The sequence below is a fragment of the Gossypium arboreum genome, chromosome 11 (assembly GCF_025698485.1).
Source record: "Gossypium arboreum isolate Shixiya-1 chromosome 11, ASM2569848v2, whole genome shotgun sequence".
NCBI lineage: Eukaryota > Viridiplantae > Streptophyta > Magnoliopsida > Malvales > Malvaceae > Gossypium > Gossypium arboreum.
This window is the reverse complement of record NC_069080.1, coordinates 702,963-730,784: the sequence shown is the minus strand read 5'-3', so window position 1 is coordinate 730,784 and position 27,822 is coordinate 702,963. Positions and strand designations below refer to the sequence as shown.

The 27,822-nt window shown below is 31.3% G+C and overlaps 3 protein-coding genes across 3 annotated transcripts; 2 read left to right on the top strand and 1 right to left on the bottom strand.

Annotated features, from left to right (window-relative positions):
* Window positions 1–1,081: 1,081 nt before the first annotated feature.
* LOC108454136 (LRR receptor-like serine/threonine-protein kinase ERL1) lies at window positions 1,082–7,416 on the top strand. The gene is made up of 28 exons (XM_053022030.1): window positions 1,082–1,262; window positions 1,330–1,379; window positions 1,500–1,637; window positions 2,058–2,196; window positions 2,296–2,367; window positions 2,448–2,519; window positions 2,594–2,665; window positions 2,759–2,830; window positions 2,929–3,000; window positions 3,127–3,198; window positions 3,287–3,358; window positions 3,473–3,541; window positions 3,633–3,704; window positions 3,819–3,890; window positions 3,963–4,034; window positions 4,144–4,215; window positions 4,291–4,362; window positions 4,450–4,521; window positions 4,616–4,687; window positions 4,790–4,861; window positions 4,945–5,016; window positions 5,099–5,170; window positions 5,261–5,332; window positions 5,416–5,487; window positions 5,570–5,643; window positions 5,722–6,189; window positions 6,278–6,648; window positions 6,736–7,416. Exons 3-28 carry the CDS (start codon window positions 1,526–1,528, stop codon window positions 7,108–7,110), a joined length of 2,976 nt encoding a protein of 991 aa, XP_052877990.1. The 5' UTR covers window positions 1,082–1,262; window positions 1,330–1,379; window positions 1,500–1,525; the 3' UTR covers window positions 7,111–7,416.
* A 2,475-nt stretch (window positions 7,417–9,891) lies between these two features.
* On the bottom strand, window positions 9,892–11,594 carry LOC108455959 (protein PSK SIMULATOR 1). Its single transcript, XM_017754543.2, has one exon. It carries the CDS (start codon window positions 11,420–11,422, stop codon window positions 10,037–10,039), a length of 1,386 nt encoding a protein of 461 aa, XP_017610032.1. The 5' UTR covers window positions 11,423–11,594; the 3' UTR covers window positions 9,892–10,036.
* Window positions 11,595–25,530: 13,936 nt separating this feature from the next.
* LOC108456370 (carnosic acid synthase-like) lies at window positions 25,531–27,407 on the top strand. Its single transcript, XM_017754964.2, has 2 exons — window positions 25,531–26,528; window positions 26,603–27,407. Exons 1-2 carry the CDS (start codon window positions 25,551–25,553, stop codon window positions 27,221–27,223), a joined length of 1,599 nt encoding a protein of 532 aa, XP_017610453.1. The 5' UTR covers window positions 25,531–25,550; the 3' UTR covers window positions 27,224–27,407.
* Window positions 27,408–27,822: the final 415 nt, after the last annotated feature.

The following is a 27,822-nucleotide window of genomic DNA, read 5'->3' as shown; positions in this document are numbered from 1 at the left end:
TTACCCCATACTCTCACCTAACTCATTACTTTCACGATCCTTTTTTTCCCTCTCGTCCCCTCATGGTCTAGTCATCCATTGTTCTTATCACTAATAAGATTAAAGCTATAAAATTTTTTGAGAGGTTGGAATTACATTATATATTTTTATAAAAATTAAAATGTAATGTCATTATTGTATTAATTAATATCTTTATAAATTATTAGAGAACTAAATAAAAATTATCATTTTAGAGGCTATATACTAACTTACAATTTAATACATTTTAAAAAGTAGAAAACTATAAATTTATCCTTTTTAAGGAGTGCCTCCCGTGGCACTATCCTAATCCTCGACCATTAATATAATACGCTTGTTGACCTCAACAAGATGAACAGTCATTAATCTTCAAATCAAATCCTTCACCAATATCAATATATTTTTTATTAGTAAAACATTTTACATTATTTTAAATAAAATAAAATTGATACTTTAAATATCTCAATTTTTATATAACATGATAAAATATTATAATTAAAATAATAACATGGACTCATACACACTCAAGCTGAGTTTGAGGTGTTTTATTTTGTGACTTCACTCACATTAAATATAATTAAAAAAGCATTATATGTTAGTATTAAATTAAATAGCCACAATGTGATCAAAAGAAAAAAGATGGTTAAAATTATATCATAAGTTGTTATATTTTTCATAAATTTGAAATTTAATTTTTAATATTTCTACTTTTTAAATTTTAAATTTTAGGTCTAAATATTAAAAATATTTTGTTAAATTCAAGTTAATTATAATATTATTAATTTTTTATTTGAAAATGTCCGAAAAAATTTAAATAAAAATTAACAGTATTAAAAATTGAACTTAAATTTTAAAATCCGAAAAGTAAAAGGATTAAATGCATGAAAATATAAGTACCGAGATGTATTTACAAAGTTTTAAAAAGTAGAGGGACCAAAGTTACATTTTAACCAAAAGAAATTGGTTTAATTGCCAACGTACCACGGTTAGAAGACATTATCCAAACGTCGAAAATCCAAAAAATAATAAAAAACTCGGAATAAAATCCCATTCCGTTAAATCAAACTTGGTCTGAAAGACTCAGTAGTAAATTTTTATTATCTGAAGTGAAGTCGCCAAACGTCCCTTCACCGCCGTTTACAACGTCTTTTATAGTTTCTTGTGTCTTTCACAGTCTGTTTTGAGATAGACAGACAGACAGACAGATACAGCTAGAGATAGATAAAGGGAGAGAGAAACACAAAGTGTGTTTTGTGTATTGTACTCTGTTTTTGTTTTCTCTCTCTTAATAACATCTCTGTTTCCTTGCAGTTCACGGCTTCACGCTAAAAGCCTGTTCTTTCTTCCTTCTCTCTGTCTGCGTAATAAACCCAACCCTGTTTTTTTTAAAGCTTTTTTCTTTGATTTGTCAAAACAAAGTAGCAACCTTTCTTTTTCTTTGTCTCTTGGCTCATCGTTGTCGTTATTGGATTTTGTTTTAGAGCGTTGTCGGGTGAGGTTTTGAGAAATGGAGGAAGGGGTGTTGCTGAAGAAGATAATGAAAAGGCAGGAGCCTTTAGTAATGGTGATAGCGTTTCTTCTTCTTCTTTGTTCTCATGCTTCTTCACTCAATGACGAAGGTACTCTTTTTATTTTTCCTTTCCTGGGTGGTTTAGTTAGTGAATGTGGCTATTGAGCTTGTTACAATGTGTTTGAGAGCTGAAATCATTTGGGGTAATTGTTTTCCTTGTAGGAAAACGTTTTTCGCTGTTATAGCTTGTGTGTTTAAGCTCAAGAGCACGTAAGAAGTGCTGTAAACTAATATTCCTTACATTTTGGAAGCATTAAGCTCGGAATTCGATTTCCTTCTTTCTTGGTCCGAGTGTTTTCTCAACATTCGTTGTCATTAACATTACCTGTTATGGGGACAGAGGAAATAGTGTGTTTTAAGCCACTAAGACGCTTTACATTAGAGAAGTGTTTTGACTTCTTTACATTTCCAGCTCTTGTTACTGTTGTGCACCAGTACTTGATATATAGAGTATAAATGCTGGGTGTAGGGAAGGCGTTGATGTCGATAAAGGCATCATTTAGCAATGTGGCAAATGTACTGCTCGACTGGGATGATGTTAACAATTTTGACTTTTGTTCTTGGCGTGGTGTTTTCTGTGACAATTCTAGCCTTGCTGTGGTTTCCCTGTGAGTTTTTTCTTTATTTGTTATGCTATTTCTGGGTTACCATGCTATGTGTTTGAACTGATGTTGATATTGGTGCCTTTTTTTTATGTTTGGTTTAAGGAACTTGTCAAATTTGATTCTTGGCGGGGAGATTTCATCGGCCATTGGTGATTTAAGGAGCTTGCGGTCCTTGTATGTCTTTTTTAAGATTTTTTTTTTCTATTCTAGCTGTTTATTAGCTTGTTGATAACCTTGTGTTTCTATCATGGCAGAGACTTGATGGGGAACAAATTGACAGGACAAGTTCCAGATGAGATTGGAAACTGTGGTTCGCTTGTTTATCTGTATGTCTTTGTTTGTTCGGTTGTGTTTTCATGGTGTTTGTTTGGTTATGTCTGATTTTTATCATATAATGCAGGGACTTATCTGACAATCTTTTGTATGGTGACATACCTTTCTCCATATCCAAGCTCAAGCGGCTCGAATTTTTGTATGTATACTTTGCTGCTTGCTTGTCGGTTTTTTTTTCTCCGGATAATGCATTAGGATATTTGTAGCAATGTAATTGTGATCTTCCATTTAGGAATCTGAAGAACAATCAGCTAACAGGTCCTATTCCTTCGACCTTAACCCAGATTCCGAACCTGAAAACTCTGTGAGTTAATTATGTTCTATCACATTGTTTGATAATCTCAGGGACTTTGTTAAGATGAAAGCTTGCTATAAGTTTTTTATGTGATTTTGAACTCTCAGTGATCTAGCAAGAAACCGGCTTTCGGGAGAGATACCGAGGCTAATCTACTGGAATGAAGTCTTGCAGTATCTGTAAGTTTTAGTTCCATGATTATTGAGATTTTTTTATGTTGGATGCCTTACATAACTGTAAAGTCTAAATCCGAGATTCTTTTGAACTATTGCTTGTATTCATGTGGTATTGGTTGCTTTATACAGTGGCTTGCGCGGCAATATGTTGATTGGAACTCTTTCACCTGATATATGTCAATTGACTGGCCTATGGTATTTGTAAGTACCGATCAGCCATAGCTTATTTATTATTATTCTTTTTTTTTTTTGTTTTTCTTGTAACTTGCAAAAATCTAATTGCTTTCAGCGATGTTCGGGGAAACAATTTAAGCGGTAGCATCCCGGACAGCATTGGTAATTGTACAAGTTTTGAAATCTTGTAAGTTGAATGGGTACCTCTATCATTTTGTGCTGGTTTATTATGATTTACTGGCATTATTGGTTTATTATTAAGTTACTTTATTTTTTAAACCTACATTATTTGCAATTTTAGAGACATTTCCTATAATCGGATTACTGGGGAGATACCGTACAATATCGGTTTCCTTCAAGTTGCAACTTTGTAAGTTTCTTCGAGGAATTTTTATTATCTTGTTCAGGGTCTAGCAAATTATGTATAGTTTATCCACACAAATCTAATATTCTCATGATAGGTCACTACAAGGAAATAAGCTCACTGGGAATATCCCGGAGGTCATCGGTTTAATGCAGGCCCTTGCTGTACTGTAAGTATTTTGTTTTTCCAAAATCTGAGTAGAATTTTGTTGGCCAAAAATTTCTGATTTAGACATGTTATACTAAGTAGCTTAAGCATGTTCTGATCTTTTCTTTTGTTCTAGGGACTTGAGTGAGAATGAACTAGTCGGGCATATTCCACCAGTACTTGGCAATTTATCGTTCACTGGAAAATTGTGCGTTTTTATAGCCTAATGAACTTTTTTTTTATGCTTTCTGTACACTGAATTGTTGGTATCCCGAGGCAGGTACCTTCATGGAAACAAGCTGACCGGTCCAATTCCACCAGAGCTGGGCAATATGTCAAAACTTAGTTACTTGTGAGTTGCCATACCTTGTAAATTTCAGCAATTGTAGCCGTTGTGTAAGTGGTAGCATTCACTTATCCAAGATGTTTATTGGACTTTCACAATGTAAATCGTTATGCAGACAATTAAATGACAACCATCTCGTTGGTTCTATCCCTTCCGAGCTCGGGAAGCTGGAGCAGTTGTTTGAATTGTAGGTTTTTATCACTTTACCTAAAATTTATTTATTTCTTGCTATTATCCATCTAATTTACCACTGCTTTCTCAGGAATCTTGCCAACAATCATTTAGAAGGACCCATTCCGCATAACATCAGCTCCTGCACTGCTCTGAATAAGTTGTAAGATACCATTTGAATGTTCAAAGTCTTTATGTGCATTTCATTAAAATGTTAAAAACTGATTCAGCTCAACAAATTTTCATGCAGCAATGTGCATGGTAATCGCCTAAATGGGACTATTCCACCAGGCTTCCAGAATTTAGAGAGCTTAACCTATTTGTAAGTTTTATAATTGGGTTAAAGCCCAGAATATTTTTTCATTTGTCATCAAAGAATCGTCTAATTAACAGATTGATCATCTTTGGGTGTTCAGAAATCTATCCTTGAACAATTTCAAAGGCCGGGTACCTGTTGAACTTGGACATATCATTAATCTTGATACTTTGTAAGTGAATTAGCCTTTTACCCCCCCCCCCCCCCTTTCCAAGAAATAAGTTTAGGTTTCTGTTCTATATTGAACTTCTTTGTGAGACGGTCGTGTTTGCAGGGATCTATCCGGCAACAACTTTTCAGGCCCTCTACCTGCTTCCATAGGTGAACTGGAGCATCTTCTTACACTGTGAGCTATGCCAATGTATTATTTTTCCAATCCATGTTTTTTTCATACTAGTACGGTTCTTTAGTTTATTTTTAAATTTGCAGGAACTTGAGTGATAACAAACTTGATGGACAACTACCTGCCGAGTTTGGGAATCTCAGAAGCATACAAATCATGTAAGAAGGTTTTGCGACTTTAAGACCGGTTTCACTGCCTATTTGATACTCTGAATAAACTTATCCGCATTTGCCCTTGCAGTGATCTCTCATTCAATTGTATAACCGGCAACATTCCTGTAGAGTTTGGTCAGCTGCAAAATATTGTTTCTCTGTAAGTTTGTTTCTTGTGCTTGATGCAGTATTTATGTTCAGTGTTCTAGTTTTAAAGCTAATGCCATTAAGTCATTTTCTGAATTCACAGAATACTAAAGAACAACAAGTTGCAAGGTGAAATCCCTGAGCAGCTTACGAATTGTTTCAGTCTTACTAACCTGTAAGTGTTCTGTTTTTCTTCTACTTTAGTTCATTCTACTTTTTTTCAGAATTGTTTCTGAATATGTTTAACTACTCCCCCAGGAATGTGTCGTACAATAACTTATCCGGCGTCATACCTCCGACAAGAAACTTCTCCCGGTTTTCATCCGATAGGTATGCGAGTTCACTCTTTCTTTTTTTTGTTTTAAAAGCCCTCTCAAATTAGTTTATTAATTCGTTTATATATGGCTGTCAGCTTCCTAGGAAACCCGATGCTCTGTGGAGATTGGCTGGGATCAATATGTCGCCCATCTATGCCAAAGTCTAGAGGTATCAACTTGTGATGTCATTGAGCTCATTTGAATATCCTTTCATTAACACTTCCTCTTGCTTTATGTTCTTGAGCAGTTTTCTCCCGAGCTGCTGTTGTTTGTATGACTTTGGGCTTCATCACTTTGGTGGCTATGACCATTCTTGCAATTTATAAGTCGAACCAACAGAAGCAAGTGATGAAGGGTCCTATGAAATCTGTTGCGCATCCACCGAAGCTGGTTGTTCTTCACATGGATATGGCTATTCATACCTTTGATGATATAATGAGATTCACTGATAATTTGAGTGATAAGTACATCATAGGCTATGGTGCTTCTAGCACGGTATACAAATGTACATTGAAAAATTCCCGTCCAATTGCAATTAAGAGACTCTACACCCATTTCCCGAACAACTTGAGGGAGTTTGAGACTGAACTCGAAACCATTGGCAGCATAAGACATAGGAACATTGTCAGCTTGCATGGCTACTCGTTATCTCCGTACGGGAACCTTCTGTTCTATGACTATATGGAGAATGGCTCATTGTGGGATCTTTTACATGGTTTGTTGACATGCCTTTAGGTTTTGTTCGATCTTGTATAATTGTACTGTTTAGCAATTTCTGATTCATGTCAATTAATGCGCTGCAGGGCTGTCCAAAAAGGTGAAGCTTGACTGGGAAACAAGGTTGAAGATTGCTGTTGGAGCAGCACAAGGGCTTGCTTATCTTCACCATGATTGCAGCCCTCGAATTATTCACAGGGATGTCAAGTCCTCGAATATTCTTCTAGACGAAAATTTCGAGGCTCATCTGTCTGATTTCGGGATTGCCAAGTGCATACCAACAACAAAGACACACACCTCTACTTATGTTCTGGGAACCATTGGCTATATTGACCCGGAATATGCCCGTACCTCACGTCTTAATGAAAAATCAGATGTTTATAGTTTCGGCATTGTTCTTCTAGAGCTTCTGACCGGGAAAAAGGCTGTGGACAATGAATCGAATTTACATCAACTGGTAAGTTTAACTTGAAGCTTTACCCCACTGTCAAAACTCGGGCCAGGGGCAAGCCTATTAATATTTTTGGTGTTCGTTGTTATTTAGATACTGTCTAAGGCTGATGATAATACGGTGATGGAAGCGGTTGATCCAGAAGTCTCAGTTACATGCATGAACTTGACTCATGTCCGAAAGACATTCCAACTTGCTTTGTTGTGCACTAAGCGACTCCCGTCTGAGAGACCAACCATGCATGAGGTTGCAAGGGCTTTGGTCTCCCTTCTTCCATCGGCTCCAGCGCCTAAGCTCTGTTCGGCTCCAACAAAACCAGTCGACTATGCTCGGTTTATCGTAGACGAAGGACTGCAGCGGTCACAAAAGGAGCAGCAACAAAGGCAGCAAGTCCCACAGGAGACCAACTCATCTGATGCTCAATGGTTTGCTCGGTTCCGAGAAGTCATTTCTATGAACACCCTTTAAAGCTATCTGTCTTGAGAGGATTCCCACTTTTGTATGTTTCGAGGGGCTATTTTCCGTCTCCAGATCCTCTGAAAGTATATAAACATAGGGGCGACCGAGCAACTGAGTTTTGGCTTTTTGTTAGAAACCCTGTTTTGCTTTGCTTGCGGCCAAATCGGAGCCAGTGATATATTATAATCAAGAAACTGGATTAGATACTTAAATTTGTACTTACTGTATTTCAGGTATTACAATGTTCCGAGTATTTTTATAAACAAATTTAAGCCAACTTTTCATTATCTATCGAAAGTAGTCTTTCAAATTCAAGCTGATTGCATTGATCAGAAGAATGTGCTGGCATGCAAGGTTGAATCTTAACATTTGACTTCTCCCATGAAGTTGTTAGAATGTTGGTTGCATGGCTGCTTTTAGTTGCATGGCTGCTTGGCCAAGAGTAGCCATTTGGAAACCAAATGTTCTGAGATCAATTTCGAAGGCCACTAGTTCATCGGTATGGTTGCAGCCATCATGATAGGGTAATAATGCTGGTTTCCTATCTTTGTTGGCGAATCCTCGCATCGCCTCCCAGAGGAATGGAGCTGAAGGCGGGTGCTGGATTTCTCTTTTGTTGGAATGCCCTGCCATTTCCCTGGTAGCTATAGCTATAGATATAGCTTAAATCCTTCCATGTACGTTCATTCGTCTATATATAATTTTTTGTGGTAAGTGGATTAGAAGAGTTTGCTACAATACCAAACCTCCGAACTGCTCCATTCCTGGCCTTGAAAAGGATTGGGCCACTACTCTCTGTGTACCTCTCGTTAAAGAGAGATTTGAGAATATAAACATATGTGCCTAGTAAAATATATAAAAAGAAAAACATCAAGTAATGTGCCAGAGTTTTGACAAATCATAATGAAATAAGTGATTCCAGTGACTCTTTATTTTTGTTTGGTATCCTTCGTGTTTTTATGTTCGGGTTTGTGGTTGTCTTCTTTGTTTTTATGTTTGGGTTTGTGGTTGTCTTTTTTTTTAACGAGAAATTTCTTTTAATTAAAAGTTGAGTCGGTGGGAAACAATCAAATTGCATTACATTGAAGTTATATGGTTTATAAACAGAAGACAAGAGGTGGCAGGGATAATAGAAATAGAAAATTGGAATAATTTAGAGGTATTTATGTATTGAAAAGAAGAGAGGTTGAAGGGGTATTGAGCCATATTACAAATCGCATTATGTTCGGATCTGGTCCATGTCATCTGTCTGAACATCCTCACCCAAATTGGACATTGATTTGTGAGTTTCCAACTCTTTCAACAGATTTTAAGAAAATAATAATATAATTAAATTCCTTGGGGTTTTTAAGAACCAAATACAGATTTGTCAAACTTTTTACCAACATTCCTCACTACCAATAGCAATGTGGTCACGATGCTAAAAACAGCTTATTTACAACTTGCCATCCCTTCTTGAAACTCTTAACCCTCTCACCCCCATGATGTGAATATTTATTTATGTTTCGTTGCGTGCATTGTATTGATTCACATATAAAAAAATAAAAAGAATCCCTTCGCCCCACTACTTCCGGCAGGGGGCAGCCAGTGGTGGCCGTTAGCAATCAAATGTATGTCCCATAGAATTGGTCCAAAGATATATTTGCCGGTTGGCTGGTTTTTAAATTTTAGCATATGAAATCACCCCAAAAGTAATTAATAAAGTAAGAAAAAAAGAAATTCATGGAATAGGAGGTAGGGGCTAATATGTATCTGCTCATCACATCTCTCCCTTTTTAACACTTAGATATTATTATAATCTAAATTGTATTTGTGAAAGTATTTGAAAATTTTTAAGTTGATATAATACTTAGAATTATTCATAATCCATTCCAATCCTTTAATAGAAAAATAAACACACTTCAACACGCTTAAACTCACAACCGAACTAATACTCAATCAGCATAGTTTAATTAATTTTTATCATATTCTTATTTAAAATGTTTAATTTAAAGTGTGTTATGATGAGGGGCCAAAAGGGGAGACAAAAGGTGGGAACATTTACGAGAAAACTAAATCTTAATTAGCCATATGTGATACTATGAGCTGTACAATCAACAAAGTACATACATATAGATTATATATATATATATATATATTTGCACTAATTAAAAAAATACAAAAAGACATGAACAAAATGGTCCATGGAGATGGCAAACAGAATAATGGAGGAGTACTTTTTCTTTATAGTTTAAGCTAAACTAGATCCTTTGTGATAATTTAAAAAATTCCAACTAGTCCTTTTTTTTCCCCATATTTTATTGCTACATAAATAAAATAAACCCAACTAGCTTTATAAAGTACATTCGAGCTTCAATAATAATATTTATTAATTAATAACGAAGTGTACCTAAATGCTTTACCAAAATTTGTGGAATTACAAATGCACAAATTTTTTTTTTATAGTGTTTGCCTAAAGTTGAAGAATCTAGCGTGTGCATATACTATTCACATTTTCAATCATTAAATATAAAGAAATTGAAAAACATATTATTTATTTAGTATATGAAATGTTGAATTTATAAAGGAATATTTATTTTCATATTTCATGATTTATCATTAATAAAGAATTGAAATAGCATTATGGAAAAGAAAGCAAATGTAATAAATAGTTAAAGTAGTGTATAAGGTAATGAATCTAGATCGGTCCCAATAATAACAACAAAACAAAACAAGATCAAATATTATGAGTTAAAAAAAAAAGGAATATTTTCACATGCACTATAAGCCATCGATGAAAAGCCATGCAAATTTTCACTCAAATTCATCTCTATAATATTATATATTATTAATTATACCATTTACAGAGGAACCCTTAGAAAGATCTGAAAACCCCCCATTGACATAAAATTTTGCAGAAATTTTCTCAAGTTAAAATTCCCAGAAAGGGAAATTATCAACTTTGCACATTAAAGTTGCTACATTCGAACAATGCTTTTGCTGTCATTTCCCTTTCGAATCTCCAAATGTAGTTCAAGCCGACCAGCAGCTCAGTTATGGCTGCTTCGGTCTTGTCTTTGTTGGCGAAGAACAGTGTTTGTAATAAAAGAACATTTGTTTTAGGCAACAAGTTTTGTTGTTCGAAACTTCTTTCACTTTGCCATTTGATCATGTTGTGTGCTAATGGTGATAACCAACCCAAGATCCTTCCTAAAGCTGTTCTCCATTCTCCGGCGAGGATTGGGTCACCGGCTGAAAACCCGACTCCTTTTAACCTACCCCTTAAAGATGACCGGATGCTGTTCGGTAACATGGAGTAAAGATCATCTCTTGCATCAACGCCTACCAGTTGTGGTGACTTGATCATTTTTTCAATGATGATGATCAAGTTAGCATAGTGTAAAGGTAAAGCTGCCGCACCTAACGTGCTCGCCGGAGGCTTGAGGAGCTTTGTGTTCGACTCGAAAAACCCGAACCTCGAATCTTTGTTTTCTTCTTCGGAAGGATTTTTTAATGGACCTGACATGAATCCGTTAGGGTTTTCAGTTGGATGAACAGTTGCAGAAGCTGATAGACTTCGTGGTAATATCGAAGGACCAATCCCAAAAATAAGTTTGATCCTTGCTAAGATAGTGAAAATTGATCTCACCGCCATGGAAACAACCATATCAAAGCTTCGATTCCATAAAGATCTCTCTTTTAAATACTTAACTTCTTGTCTTTGCCAGAAAAGCTTTTGCTGCAAATCAATAATCTTTTGCTCTTTAATCGAAGAAGAAGGACAAGAAGAAGATTCGTATTCTTTTAAACACTTCCTCAAACTGTTCTCCACGGTCGATAGTTCCTCCATTTCTTTATACAAAGTGGCTGTGATCGTCACATACCTATCCATCTTCTTGTTTTTAGCTTCCATTTCTTTAGAACTCAAAACCCAACCATGGGTATCATGACCTGAGTTAGCGAACTCATTGAACCACCGATCAAAACACTGAAGACCCGAGTCTTGACACCGTGTGCTTATCCTCGAAATATACTTAGCCAACAGCCTAACATTCTCGGCGATCTCCGCACAAGCCAGCCCCAACAGGAAAGACTCGTCGTTCGACACGATCTTACGGACTCCTTCGAGAGATACCGATTCATCGCGAAGACGAATTACGTTCTTATCGGAAAGTGAATTCCAAAGGTGAAGAAGCTTCGACATAAGGCCGGCGATTTCAAAAGATAAAACTCCGACGGTGGATTTAACATGCTTTGAAGCTTTTGAGTTCTTTGGAATTGATATCTTGGCAGTGTTAGAAATCGTTTTCTTCACTTTTATTAACCAAGTTTCAAGAGCCATGGGGGTCAAAGTGAAACAAATGAAAAGAAAAAGGCAAAGCTAAACCCTTTGAAGATAATGAAATTTTTCAAAGAGAAATAATTGAAAGAGTGGTGTTTGCAGCGAGATATAAAGGATATAATGGAAAGAGATGAAAGCTTCTTTTTTTCAGATATGAGGCTCGTGGGATGTTGAGGCCATTATACAAATAGCAAAAAGAGTTTAATTATTTTAATTAATAATAATAAGAGATATACAATAAAATAAATATGCACTGACAGGTGACAGCGCGTGATAAATGAACTGATGAGGGTTTTTATTTGTCTTCATAGGGTTTCAATTTCAATCGCTCTGGATGCGCGTGGAAGGATTAAACAATACTACAAGCGTGTCAATATTTTTCTTAATATATTTATATAGATAAATTATAATTACAAAAATAGAATTGATTAAATTATTTGAAAGTTTTATTTAAGTTATTAATTGTTTAAATTTTTTAAAAGTTTGATAAATTAGTTTCAAGTAATAATTTAATAATCGATATGGTTGATCAAGACCTATCATCGAGTACAAAAATATATATTAGATTCAAGTCGATTTAATATTCAAAATTATTTCATTAAAAAATTGAATTGTAAATGGGGAGTGAAATGAAAGCTTTAAGTAGTGTAAGTGGTGCAAACGGAAAAGATCATACAACAATAATTTTAACATCTCAATGTTTTAAATAAATATTTTATAATATTTTTAAAAATTAAATGATTATAATGTAAAATTATTAATAATTTATATATGAATTTATCGATTTAATTGATATGACTTAATGAAATCAAAGGAAATAAAATCTGGGTTTTTGGTAAAAAGAAACTTTATGTGGTGTGTATGGAAGCAAAGAAACAGTTTTGGTTAGATGCTGTTGGGTTTTTAATTTAATTTTCCAAAAAGAAAGAAGGCAAAAGTCATATAATTATTGGTCATTTCCTTTTGGAATTCTTATGACATCGTCTTTTTCTTATGAGTGGCTTTGTTTTTGTGCACATTACTGATCTCATCAACCTTTCCTTCATTTGGCAATTCCTTTTTTTACATGTAAGTAGTATTAAAATGATTAGATAAATTAATTGAATTATGCCATGAATTCAAACCTACTCTTTTCATCTCTCTCCCTTGTTATCAAATCAATATTTTTTTTAGGACACTACTTTTGAGATTTTTTTTAATAATACTATTTCTTTGCTTTAATCATTTACAAATCTTTTTTTTTTTTTGTTGCATGGGAATGCTATGCCATGAGCATCCTAAGTGAAAAGACAAATTTTAATGAAAATAACCACCAAAAAAAAAAAGAAATTATCTCCTCTCTTTTTGAGTTTTAACCTAAGGTAAAAGTTGAAGAATATGGATTTGTGAATTAGATTGATTCGATTTATTGGATCGATAATCAATTGATATATCATTTTAAATAAATGAATTGAATTAATTTTTGAACAAATTCTTTAAAATCAATACAAAATAAAAAAATTGGAGTAAAAAGTACTTGTAATTTTTAATAATGAAATAATTTTAAAACTTTCAATTATTTAAATAATTATTATGAAATCAGTGATTGAATCAATTAAACAAAAACTGATCATTTTATTAATTTGATTAACGGTCTGATTTTAAGAACATTGTTTATTGCTTGAGATCGCTACCTTTCACAATGTTTTTAAGATATACAATAGAAACAAGTTTGACAGTTTTGACTAAACTCTCAAAAAATTAATCACTCTTACTGATCAATCCAATTATGTTTTTAAAAAAATGATCATATAATCAAATCTTTATAAAATCTAAATTTAAAGATTAAAATAGATAATTTAAATACTAAGATAATAAAAAAATAAAATACTAGAATGAACTTAATTACCAAATTTAAGAGCTAAAAATTATATATATATAAACAAGATCCCCACTTACTCATTCAATCACATGGGATGGTGAAAATATTTTGGGTGAGTGTGGGGGTCATCACTCATCAAATACAAGCGAAGACAGCCTGAGATTTGACAATCGCCATTTCTAAAATTCGTGTGACAAACACTTCTTTCTTTTCTTTTCTTTTTTTAACTTTGGAAGGGGGCGATCCATTGCCTTTGCTTTTGGGTACAAATGGAAAGGCAGTGAAGACTGGCCTTTGTTTAATTGTCGGAGATGAATAGGCAACTCTCCTACATTTTCATGCCTCGATTACTGTGCCTCTTATAACTATAACCCCATCACTTCCCACTTGCTTTCTTTCTTTATCAATATACTAAATCAACCCTTCATCTCTCTCTATTAACTTTCACATTCCAACTTGTGCTTCTTTAATTCTATTTTACTTCGCCTTTAAACACGTTTAACAGTGCCCAAATTAAGAGACCCCATTAGTGCTCTAGAAATATGAATTTTTTTGGCTTAATATCGAATTTAATCTTCAATACTTACATTTTTTAGTTTAATTCTTAATATTTTTAGTTAAATTTAATTATTAAAAGAGCCAAATTATTTCTTTTAATGAAATTATTGACATTCCATATGTACTTCATACTAACATATCATCATTTGTCTTATAAAATGCATCAACAAATAAATCTAAATTTATAAAAATATTAAAAAAGTTCATAAAATTTAAAAATATAACGTGACCATGAGAGCTGTCATGTTTAAAAATGTAACGTTTCAGTCAATATTTTCTTTAAAAAACAATTCGACTAATTCTAAAAGATTAATCGTCAAATTCAACTCATTTTTAAAGGTTAAGGATTAAATTTAATTTTAAAAATAAGAACTAAATTTAATTTTTAAAAATATAAATTAATTTGACAAAGACAGTTAATGTTAAAGACTAGATTTGTCATTATATTTTTTTAATAATTTTGAGCAAAATTATTTTGTATTTGTAGAATTATTTACTAAATTAACTTAATTTAAAATGAAATTTAATTCAATAATGTTCCTTCATTAATCCTTGTTAAATATTGATAAACATCAATTAATGGTTATGATTATCACCACATGATGAAATTCTTTAAAAGAATCATCGATATGTATGCTTGTTTGAATGGACATCATTTCTCTCGAAGGATAATTGGGAAAGGAAGCCTCCCCAATTTTATTAACATGCTAAAAATACAGACATTAATGGCTAAATGCCAAAAATCCAAATCCAAATCCAATGAAATTAACCAAAATCTTTCTCTATCTCAAATACACATTTTAATATTATGGATATTATCCAAACATCAATTTCGTTATTCTAAACTGGATTTTGTCCCCATTACATTTATTTAAGTGTAACCATACATTTTACTATGGATATTATCCAAACATATATTTTAATATGCTTGTTTCTTCAATTTTCATTAACTAAATATATATTTTATGCTAAGATTGAGAGGTTTAGATTTAAAATAAAATCAGAAAATGGAATTGATATGTATTTTAGATGAATGCAATGTACTTAGGTCTCTAAACTGTAGGAAGATCTTAGATTCACTACCGACTTATAATTTTGACCATGGGGTTTTATGAATCAATATGGACTGTATATAATAATACATCAGCATCTAGCTGTTGTACAATATTGACTCTATTCACATGATGCGACCTAATAAGTAAAATCACACCTATATATTTTTTAACTTTTTGAAAAATTTTATGTTTCGGTGATATAATTTAAAAGTGATTTTTTTATAAATATATACAATAAACACTTAATCTAAACTTATAAATTATTCTTAGAGAGTTTGATAATCTATATTATTTAGAATTTTGTAATTTATGAATAAAGAATAATATTTTTTAAGTATATTCAAATTCACATTTTATTTATGTTATAATAATAATAATTGTATTAATTGAATTAACACTTAATTAACATATATTGTAATGTATCATAGAAGCTTTTGTATTAGGAGTCGATTACATTTTATCTTCTTTTACTAAAAAAGAGATAAATTAGTCCTTATAAGTTAGATTAAAGAACAAATGAGTCTTTTTGTTAAAATTTGCATCTATTTCTATTGTTGAAAATTGGTTATTGTATGCCAACATAAGGTATGCATAACATGCTACATGTAATTGTCTAGTTATTTTGTTGATAACACTAATTTTAACAGCAGAAATTGATAAATATTTTAACAAAAAAATTAATTCATTATTTGATTTAACGTATAGAAACTAACTAATTTTACTTCTCTATATTCAATATTCTAAAAATCTTTCCACATAATCCCACCTTAAACGACATCACCTAAAAGAGAAATTGCTTTAGCCATACTAAGACACAATAGACAAAACTAAAAGGAATTTATTAGGGAAAAAATCTTGAAATATCACTTTATCAAATTGAATCCAGCTAGAATCTCATTTGTTTAATTAAAAAAACATTTTTTTGTTAAATCACATGACATGAAGCTATCGCTATATAAAGTTTTGAAGTGGAAATTGTGTGCTAAAAAAGAGTTTCCTTTTAAAAAATTGTAAAAGCTTTATTTTATTGAACCATGCGTGCTAATGTGGAGTCACGCCATGCCATGGGCAGCAGCATGCTGGCTAAGGCCGAGCTCCCCGTGCTGCCACACGGTCCGGCTGTCGCTCAACATTAAATCATGAATGAATATATAAAAGGCTTAGACCGAGGACCTGTTGTTATGGTGTGTGACTGTGAATGTGATGCCATCATCATCATCCATATACATGAAGCGTGGCTCATGATTCCACTCAACCCATATAATTAATGCATCATTTAATGGAGACATTGCTCTAAAAGGTAAGGTTTTAATCGATGTCTTAAGCCAATTAATTGCACGAGATTAATTAATAACCAAGTTGGGTCATTGAGATTGTTAAAGGTTAATTTTTTATGGAAGTTATAATAACATCAACAGTTTTAATCATAATTACGAGAGTTGCAATGCAGGAAAAAATTAATCCATAATTTATACACAATAAAATTCGAATTTGAATAATGAAATGAATTAAATACATAAATCAATGATTTAAAACCGTATATTATAACTGTCGGCACAATTCTTTACTAAAACTATTCCGAAAGGGAAATAACCTACTTTGCAAAAATTTAGGTAAGAAAGAAACAAAGAATAATAATGTACAACTCTTGAAGCATATAGTGCCCGATTCTTGTCCAATAATTTTAAAGATGCTGTGGAAAGAGAGATTGAAAGGGAAAAGTCCTATTGTCTTCCATTGTTGCATCTTTTCTCATTCATTTTTATCCATGGTCACCCAAACTAAATTTTCATGCGTCCAAACCCTTCTTTTCTAGCAGTTCTTATAAATACAATAATCTCAATAATTATTTAAATGATAGGAGATAAGCCTTTAGTTCTAAATTTATAATTAGCTAAAATGGAAGATTTCCATATCAATGGACTCACCCAACCGGTGGAGTGGATCCAGGTAGGGCCAGGATAACCATGGGTCAGGTAGGACCGACATGAAGACTTTCTTAATTGGAAGCAAATGAAAGGCTCTGTTTGGCTTCTTGTTTATGTGGACCAAATTAGAGGTGTGCATTTACTAAGATCCCACTACGAGTGCTTTTACTATCAAATTAACTCCAAATAAAATAAAGAGGAAAAATATTACGAAAAAAGAAAAAGCAAAAATAGAAAAAGGTTTTAGAGTAATAATAATATTGGGTAATGAAAAAAAAAAAGGCTTCTTATTGATCAGAAATGAAGGAGCACTGTTCCACTTTTGCTCAACATTCCTTAAAGAAAATGGTCCCATTACCCTACAAATTTGCCAACAATCTCTTTACATTAAGATGATGTTTTTTTTTTTCTCTCTCTTTATGTTTTTAGAATCAATGTATCTTCTATCTTTAATTTATAGTCTATGTCCATGAAAATTAGCTTTTTTTTTAGATTTGTAGTTGTTATTTTTAACAACTTCCTATTCAAACAAACAAGCATGAATCTGGAAATTTTTATGAGGAGTGAGAATTAAATTATAAATTTTAGGAGGTTAAAATATAATTTTATCATATATTAATTTATAATTTCATTATTTTTAAAAGAACTAAACATACCTTTTTTTTTTTCATTTTAAGAGGACTAAAATACAAATTTATGGAGAAAAATTACAATTGCCCATTTTGAGGGCTTGACTGCCTACTCTATATTCATTCATGTATCCAAAGTCATAACCAATGTTGTTGGAGCTGAATTGCACCGTGAACTGATGAGTGCACCGATTTGGACTAAAATATTAAATCAAGGTTTTGAGCAAAGCACTTACCTACATTGAACCAAGAATCGGAACTAGCTAAGTTGGTAAAAAAAAAAAAACAATTGAATTGAATTTTTTTTACTCAATTATTAGTTAAAATCTGATCTAAACCAATAAAACTCAAAAATAAAAAAAACCCAAATAAAAAAAACACTCTAAAAAGTTAAATATATTAAAATTGTTATTTGTTTATATTTATATTTTTTTAGATTTTTTAAATTTGGACAGTTGAATTGATGATTCAGCTAATTGAACAAATTGAATCAATATTAGTGGTCTAACCGGTTCAATTATTGGTTCGTTTTTGAAAATATTGGTTCTAGTCTTATAATATACCATGTCATTACTTTCAATACTTGTTGATTTCCAATGATTTTGAACTAGATTGACCGATCAGATTGGTTGATGTACTAATTGGACTAAGAATCTATTGAAATATAGATAAAGAGAATGGTATTGAATCGATTAAACCAAAAACCAACTTGATTGAACTTAATTTTCTTTTTTCTTTTTAAAATTGATTAAAACGATTAAACCTATAAACCGATGACATGAATTATTCAAATTCTAGGGTTTTTGTATGGATTGCCTTGGCTTTGGTTTTGCCTTAATCAATGAACTATGTGCACGTGTGTAATTATGATTGTAGGTACGTGGTAGACCTAATTATTCACCCACACGCACGTGCATGCGCCCATCTACCATCATGCTAAATTGGTAACCTAATGATGCAGTAAAATAATAGTAATAACATTTAAAAAAGGTAGGTTATTCCAACCCAAAATTTGGTTCCATATTTCTTCTTAAAAGTAATTACTAATTATTACAAATCAATAAAAAGATGCAGTAAAATTTAAATACAGAAAATAATCATAATATTATCTGAAAACGAATTAGAAATGGCAAGGGTCTTGACCCTCTAAAATGGAAAATTATTGTTTCGATATTTTAGAAATTTTTAAAATTTTAAATTAGTTAAGGTAAAATTATACTTTGGCCTTCTAAAATTATGAGAATTTAATTTGATCCTTTAAAATTATAAAAATAACAGACTATTAAAAATTAAAATTTTATTTCGACCCTAAAAATTTTTCTGATTTTGCTCATGATATTGTATATATAATGTAATGTGTTTAGTTATGAGTGGTTAAAAACTTAATTTAAGGTATCATAGTAATCATGTGATAGTTAAAGTCATATATATATATATATATGTATATGTTTCCTGTTACATAATTACTTCAGATTCTCTAAGGAAGACCACCTTTAATTATTACATCGTGTCCCTGGTGAATTCAAAATGAAATATACTTTTGGGGGCATTAATTAACCTAAAAATGATGTCTTTTTTTTTTAATCTCATTAATACATTCTTTTTATATGTTGGACTGTCCAATTAGTATTACCTTTTGTTTATGGATTGGATTTGAATCAGGAGACACCATTTTTTGGATTTTTTTTTTATAGTATCATGATTTTTTAGCAAATGTTATTGGCACAATTATTGTAGCCAAGACACGACATAGACATGAAAGTTAGGTATGTAAAATTAAAAATTATTACAAACGAAAATGAAACTTGTGTTTTATAGTGTAGATAATCGACCCAAATCTGTGGCTCAACATTTTTAGTATAATCCTTTTAAACAATATGCAAACACGATATTGGGGCATATTAGAAAGTGAAATGCACAAATTGGACCCTATTAAAGTATATGGAAGGTAATTGGGTCATCTTGGCCTGCAAATCTTGGACCATACGGCCGTAACGAGCATATGATATGGACCATATGGGATCATAAGGCTTCATTTTATTTTTATAATTAATAAATATATAAAATCAAGAATCCTTTAAACTTTATAAATAAATAAAAATAATAAATTTTACAGAAATTATTTTTATTTTTAAATTTTAAATTTTATTAGTTAATCTTAAAATGCAAATTAATGTACCAAAAGTTTACCTATAAATTTATAAGTTTTATTAACAATTAATTTTAGGCATAATGATAAATTTAATTCTTAATGTTTATTTTTTTGTCACTTTAGTTTTATTTATTTTTATTATTTCTGCATTTAATCTTTCAAATTTAATTAAATTATTATATTTTTAACGAAAAAGATTATTGGATCATTAACAATTTAATGATATTGACTTAACAACCCATATGACAATATATGTGTAGATCATACAAGTACCAAATTAAAATTAGAAAAAGTGTTTGTTAAATATAATAAAATGAAAATGAAGTAAAACTGAAATATATATTGTTGACACTGCCAACGTTTTCCAATCCCTTATCCCACGGCTTTTCTCACCTTATTCCAAGGTGCAAGGTCATCAACGCTCGACTTAATGTCATAATTATAATTTTAGTGCCTCCTAAATGTAAATTGATCAATTTAATTATTTTTAGTTTTTGTTTAAATTGAACAATTTTAAATTTGGCCCTTCTAAAAAATTTAAAATTCAATTTAAGTTATTTTAATTTTTTTTTTTTTACCTTTGGCCCCTCCAATTCTTTTAATTTTTTCTCGATCCCTAGTATATAATTCTTGACTTTGCCCCTGCATGTTTGTTCCTTTTTTCTTGCTGGTTTGTACGAAGTTCACTGAGATATTTTCTGCCAAAAAAGTTATTGGCATTGAAATTGATGGTGACAGAAGCTTCGTCACTACAAATTGAAAAATTAATTTCCGTTGATATAAAAAGTATAATTTGCTATTTCCGTCGAAGAAAAGTCTCCAAGTATATCACTCAAAATCTGACTTTAACATTTTTTTGGTAAAAAATACAAAAAATTATCTGTCAAAATGTAATTCATCTCTAAAAGAATCCATTCTTGACTTTTGGGAAAAAAAAAATCTAAGTTGGCTATGATAGTAAAATTATTTAAAGATAGGGTTACTCGTTTAAATTTAAAAGTTCTTTCGAAATTTAAGAAGATTTGAGTAAAAATATTAAGAGTTTGAGTAAAATTTAAGTCGTTTAAAATATGAATTAAACTTAGATTCTAATATTTAAAACTTGACTCGTTTTCAAGTTTATGATTTATTATTTATTTTATTTGTATATATATATATATATTCAAATATGAAAAATATATATGAAGTCATAGATTTAATAAAAGGAAAAACAAATATAATGGTAGTAAACTATAATTGTAATTAAACAAAATAATCGCCTTTTCTAAAAAAAAAAGTTATAGTACGAGCAGAGATGAATAGATTAATTTGAACAAAATTTAAAATTTATATTTTGAATTGAATTGAACTTAAACAATTTTACATGATATTAATATAACCCGATTTGATCCATGAACATCTCGATAGAGAAGAGGGAAATGAATTGATTTGCGTGCTTATGATTCATACTGCAATATCTTTTTATTATTATCATTATCACAAATTGCATGTGTTGGTTGAAGGTCACCTTATGGATACATACAGAATTGCAAATTGAAATGCTTTACTTTCATTTTCCATATTCTTTTTAACTGCCGACCCTTATTTTATTCTAACTTTATATTATTATTATTGTTAAATAATCCTGTCTAACATATATCTGTGATACGTTTTTTTTTAATATATAAGAAATTTAAAAAATGAGAATATTTGGTAGTCGTCAAATAGTAATGTATGTGCAATTTGAAGGTGGACATTAGTGGCATTTTGTACTTTTAGACACTATTCTCTTAATTTTATTCGTTGAATATTTCTTTTTCTTTCGTACCATAAATTCACGATAATAACCTTAGATTCTTCTTACATGTCATTGTATATATCCCCTTTTTAGGGTATGAAAAAATCAAAAGTTTAAAGAAAATCTTCCAAGTTGTCTTTGATTTCCCTCAAATGGTGTTCCACCATCTCTAGGAACAAAGCCAGAACAATCTTTTAGGAGGTCTGAATGAAATTTTAATTTTTTTATAGTCTATATCTTTTTAATTTTTAAAAGATTAAATCAAATTTTTATAATTTTAAGGGGGCCAAAGTACAATTTTACCTTCACTAATTTAAAATTTTTAAAAAATTTTAAAGACTTAAATAGTAATTTTACATTTTAAAGGGGGTCGGTGCCCATGCTAGTCCCCTCTCTAGATTCGCCATTGACCATCTCCTCTCGTTTTTATCAACCTACGAAAAGTCTTGTACGAATCATAACCCTCTTGTCTTTTCTGCCCTTTCCAAATAGCCCTTCCCCCGATACATCCTCCTCCTTCTTCCCCAATGATTTGAAACAATAATCGTTAACTTCATTAACTAAAATAATATTACTTTTTATGAGTATTATGTGAAAATAAAAAATTGATATAATTATAAATTATTAGACTTTAATACACTTGTTGATTGTTTTCCTTAAATTGTGATGTTGGAGATAGACTTAAACTTTATGATGTTATTCATGTTGACATATATTGTCTTTTAAGTTGAATGGTCACTCTAATTGTGTTTTTAATGTTGATTAATTTACTGTTTTGTACTAAATGTAATGACAAGCTAACATAAAGTTATTAATAAATTATGGAAATATATATTTCTATTAAATAAATTATCTCTAATCTTTCTTAATTAAGACTCAAAACGTAGATGTCACTCTCTAAATTTTAAGAGAGACTTTCAATACACTAATTCTAGCACATGGGTAAAAAAATTAAAAACTTTAATTAACTAATAATTTTCTAAAGAAATATTGATTATTGATATAATTTTGATATTTATTATTATTTTTAAAATTTATCAAGGTTTCATTTTGATTTTAAATCATGTATTTGAAAAGATTGTCCAAAACTTGACTCACAAATGAGTTTAATAAAATGAATCAAACTTAAATTATTATCAATTATAATTAAAAAAAATCAGAATATATGAATAATAAAAAAGAATGCTGGAAAAAAGCATGCAGCCACATGCGTAAGCGAGGGCGTAAAGGCTATAGTCTTTAGTAATTTAAGCAGCCTTTGTTTACTAACATAGTATTCGCACGTATAACCATATTTATGTCCATTCTAAACCATACAACATATTTAAAATAGTAGTTAAATGATGAAAATTAATGAAGAAGTTGAAGAGACACAGTATCATTGTGGTACGTTTGAATGAAATCATTGACTGGTATGCATTAAATTTGATTCAGAATACCATTCCACTTTTATAATGTTCGTCATGCTGAAATTTTGTGGTTTAAGTTGAATGGCGGTTACCATAATTGTGATTTTTATGTTGACTAATTTGATATTATTGACTGTTTACTTTTCCTCCACTTTATTTTAATATTTCTACATGGATTAGCATTTCATTTTATGACATATACAAATTAATTGCATGTGTTATTGTATATTGTTCAATCAGTCAATGGATTAAATCAATTGAATCTTTTTATAATCTTTTGTTTATTTTAAATTTTCAATAATTTTTCATTAATTTTAAGCTACTTGTTGTGCAATGTCTTATACATGAAAAACTTTTATTACAATTGTTTGATCATTCTTTTATGGAATTCATTTTCACTATTTTAATGTGAAAAATTAGAGAATAAATTATGTTAAAATAAATGGTGCAAAATAGAAAGATATGAAGTAAAAAAAAAAAAAAAAAGGAATAAAATAGAAAAATAAGGTTAATAAACTTTAAAATGCCAGTGATTTGATTAATTATTTTTGTTGTGTTTTATCATGTCTGCAAGAATTTTTTGGCAAGTATTCATACATGCATAAAATCAAAAGAATAATATTGGACTTTGAATACTAATTTTGTTTTATAAAAATTATTCCTTAATTGTCGTAGTTTTATTTCTTTTAATTTTTATCTTAATTTTTATAATCGATATTTAGGAATTTTCTATTACTTTTTACATTAACATTAAAAAGTGATTTATTTTCTTTAATTTATTTATTGTGTATTTACATTAATTTACTTAAAAATTGAACCTTTGTGTAACAACTTGCCTGACGGAGACTTAATATCACATTATTGTTTGGTGTATAAGTTGGTTAAGTCAAGGGTAGAATTGAGTAAGTAAAATATTTATTTTGGCAGAGTAGTATACTCTATGGGATTCGCCAACTAGCGAACTCTATGTATCTGCAAACTCGAGTTTGACAGAATCTTCTGTTAATTAGTAATTCGCCCACCCCAAATGTTTTGGGAGAACTTGTTAAGTTTTCAATTTGATAGATTTATTTCTATTAGTGCATATTATGATGACTTAGTTAGTCATGTTGGGGTTTGATTGAGTCCTAGTTAGAAAGCTAGAGTATTGTAAATGATTAGACTTAAAACTTGTTAAGTGCGTTTAATAACAAGAATCAATGGTGCTAGTGGAATTATCTAATTTTTCCACTGAACTTGTCTACGTTGCATGAGTGTATAAACTTAAGCGTAGAGAGCTTCATCAAAGTGGGTTAGCAGAGTCTAGCTAACACCTACGTTTGTACCAGTTTACTGGTAATTTCTAGTACACCCTTAGGTTATTATTGAAAAAATTCATGTGTTTATTGTATTGCATGCTTAGACCTTAGAACTGTTTGTGAGGAAGGAAACTTTTTGATTCTGGGTTATTTGATACCAAGTCTTGCATGCATGTGTGCTCGTCCAATGACCTTATTATAAGTGTGTTACCCTCATAAGATATTTTTAACCTCTTTGGTTCTCCCAATATGATCCTATTTAAAAAAAAGAAATTAAACCCCCTTTTTCTTTTGGCACTTAATTAGATATTTGAACTGTTAAAATGCATAAAAAATACATAAATATGCAAAAGAAATTTGAAGGCTAAGTTTATTTTTGAACTGGTTTAATTTAACTCAAAAACTCGTTTCTTTTTAAAGGACTTTAAATATGATGTTTTTTATTTTTGATGAATGAAATTTCATTGTGATAGAGCCTAATCTTCAAACATAACATTCAAAAATTTGATAATGACATGCACATTATAAGTAAGAATGAAGAAAGAATTTAGAAAACTTTAATTAGATCCTAACCTTGATATCCCAAGTTTTAGTTTTATTGCGTAAATAAAAGTCCCTTTTAAATTTATTCTAATTAATTTGAATACAATTCAGTGCCTAATTAATTTATACACAATAACACTACAAAATCAGTAAACAAAACACAAAAGAAATAGTCTACTCTTCAAAAACAACAAGGGAATGTCTACAGGCCCTTTTTTTTATTTGAACATAGGTCTAGAAGCCCTTGAAACCCTAATTTTTCAACATCTTATAGCACTGTACATGTGATTATATATATAATACTTCTTCTTTTTTTTTTTGTGAAAAATTGGACGGGAATTGGCTGAAGATGAAGGGGGATTTCAAATTTTGATTAAGGATATTAAAATATAATTTTATCATTTTTATAGTATCTTTATAATTTTAAAAGATTAAATTAATTTTTATTATTTTTAAAGGGTCAGAATGTAATTTTAACTTTATTATTTTAAAATTTTAAAAGTTGAAATGAAAAATTTTCTATTTTAATAAGGGAATCCTGCTAGTACCTTAGCTACGTTCATGCTAAAGAGGTTTAAGGATGCTATTATTTTGAATATAAAATATTTATTTTAGTTAATAAAGATTTAAAATTAATTATAAATTAAATAAAAAATAGATTTCGATGTAAATTTTTTTAACTTATATTCTCTATTAATCGTCCAATGCATCCGTTGTAAGTCTATATCCAACGGCTCAAAAATTTTCTTGGATGGGGTTTGGTATGGCAGAAGGAGAAAGTCAATATTAAATATTAATGAGGTTGTAAAAAACTAATTAATGTCAATTTAAATTGTATAATTTTATATTATCTATACATGCAGTCCCTCTATATATATATAACTCCATTTTCCCTACGTTTGATCATCGAAAACAAATATGTCTAACATATACAATAACCTAGCAGTTCTTGCTTGCGAAGGCTGGTCATGGGGTTGCATCCATGCCCATGGATTTGCTCCTCTTATGGCGACGGCGCTAGCAATTTTCTTCTGTGCATGGTGGTGGTGGGTTATGAAAAATTCCAAAATAAACCCGCCTCTACCACCTGGTCCTCTAGGCTTGCCTATAATAGGAAATCTTCCCTTCATCCAACCCGAATTGCACCGTTACTTTTTAGACCTGTCTCGAATCTACGGTCCCATCTTCAAACTTCGCTTGGGGAGAATGATTGTAATAGTCATAAGCTCACCTTCACTTGCCAACGAGGTCCTTAAAGACCAGGATGCCATCTTCGCTAACCGTGATAGTCCAGCAGCCGCCGTAGCCGGCACTTTTGGTGGTCTCGACATTGCATGGAGATCCAATGGCCCCGACTACAACCGACTGCGTAAGCTTGTTATGCGTGAAATCATGAGCAAACAAGGCTTGGATGCTTGCTACGTGCTTCGTCGACGTGAGGTACGACGAATGGTGAAGGAGATTCACGAAAAAGTCGGTTCCATAGTTAACATTGATGAACAATTATCAGCAACTGCTCTACGAGTGATGATGAGTACGCTATGGGGTGATGATCCATCAAAATTGATTGGAGAGGAACGACGAAGCAAGGATTTGTTTGAGTTGAGGAAACGGTTGGATGAATTTGTAAAAACATTTGCTGCACCGAATGTTTCTGATCTTTTCCCAGTTCTTGCCCCATTTGATATACAAGGAATTGAATCCAAAGCGAAGAATCATTTGTCGTGGTTTTATGGGGTTTTTGAATCAGTGATAAAGAACAGAAGAAACATTGGAGAAGATGGAAGAGAAAAGGAAAAAGTTAGCAAGGATTTTATGCAGCAATTGTTAGACCTACATCAGCGAGGAAATGATAAAAGCTCTTTATCCATCAACGAAGTCAAAGCTTTGCTTCTGGTAAGTAACTTTAACTTAGTATCACAAAACTACCGATATTTCCATTTTACAATATTAATCTTCATATCTCATAGGATATGATGGTCGGAGGAACGGATACAATACCAACTACTGCAGAATGGGCAATGACCGAATTGTTACGTCATCCAGATAAAATGGCAAAACTCGTTGGGGAATTAGATATGGTGGTTGGAAACCAGGACGTGGTGGAAGAATGTCATATACCTAAACTGATTTATTTGGATGCTGTCATAAAGGAAACACTTCGTCTTCACCCGGTTGTTCCATTGCTATTGCCTCACGTGCCCAGTGAAACCTCCATTATTGGTGGATATACTATCCCTAAAGATTGCAGGGTTTTCGTTAATGCATGGGCCATGCAAAGGGATCCTAAGTTGTGGGAAGATCCTCTTCGGTTTCAGCCTGAGAGATTCTTGGAATCCGACATTAGCTATCGAGGCAACAATTTCAGGTATTTTCCATTTGGGTCAGGAAGAAGGATTTGTGTTGGGGTTTCAATGGCGGAGAAAATGGTGGCGCTGCTCTTAGGCTCTTTGGTGCACTCGTTTCAATGGGGATTACTGGAGGGGACCAAGCCTGGTTTAGAAGACAAATTTGGGATTGTTTTGAAGAAAACAGAATCCCTTGTTGCGATACCCATTGCACGACTTCCTAATTTAGAGCAATACCAATGAATGTGTTCGGTTTTACATATCCATAAACTATATATGATATGCTATGTGACTATGTACGTGGGTGAAAAAAATGTAAGAGATAAATAAGGTTTTGGTTCAAATAGTAAAGTTGAGCCATTAGAGATTATGGTGTGTTAGATTTAAATCGCATGTAAAATTTTATATAAAAATATCTTTACAATAATATTTGTTACTTTTTAACTTTTAATTAGTTCATGAAATTATGGGTAGTTCAATTTAATTCTGAATGAATCAGTAGACATATAAGATCTATTTATATATATAAGTATCAGATAAAGACTTAGTATAAATATGTTCTAAATGAAACATATATAATAGTGTCACGAGTTATGGATCGAAGCCTGTAACGAATGCACATAGAATGTTTCATAGATGTTAACTAATTAAATGAGACTTATTTGATCCACTTAAATTTATTCCATTCATGAAACTTATGCAAAATTAATCTACTTACAACCTTTATGGTCCAATGGTACATTCCATTAAAATTAAAGTTACTATAATTAAGATTTATGGTTGTAATAGATAAGATTGTAGATAGGCTTAAAACTAGATATGCCTTTTACAGTATCAAGATA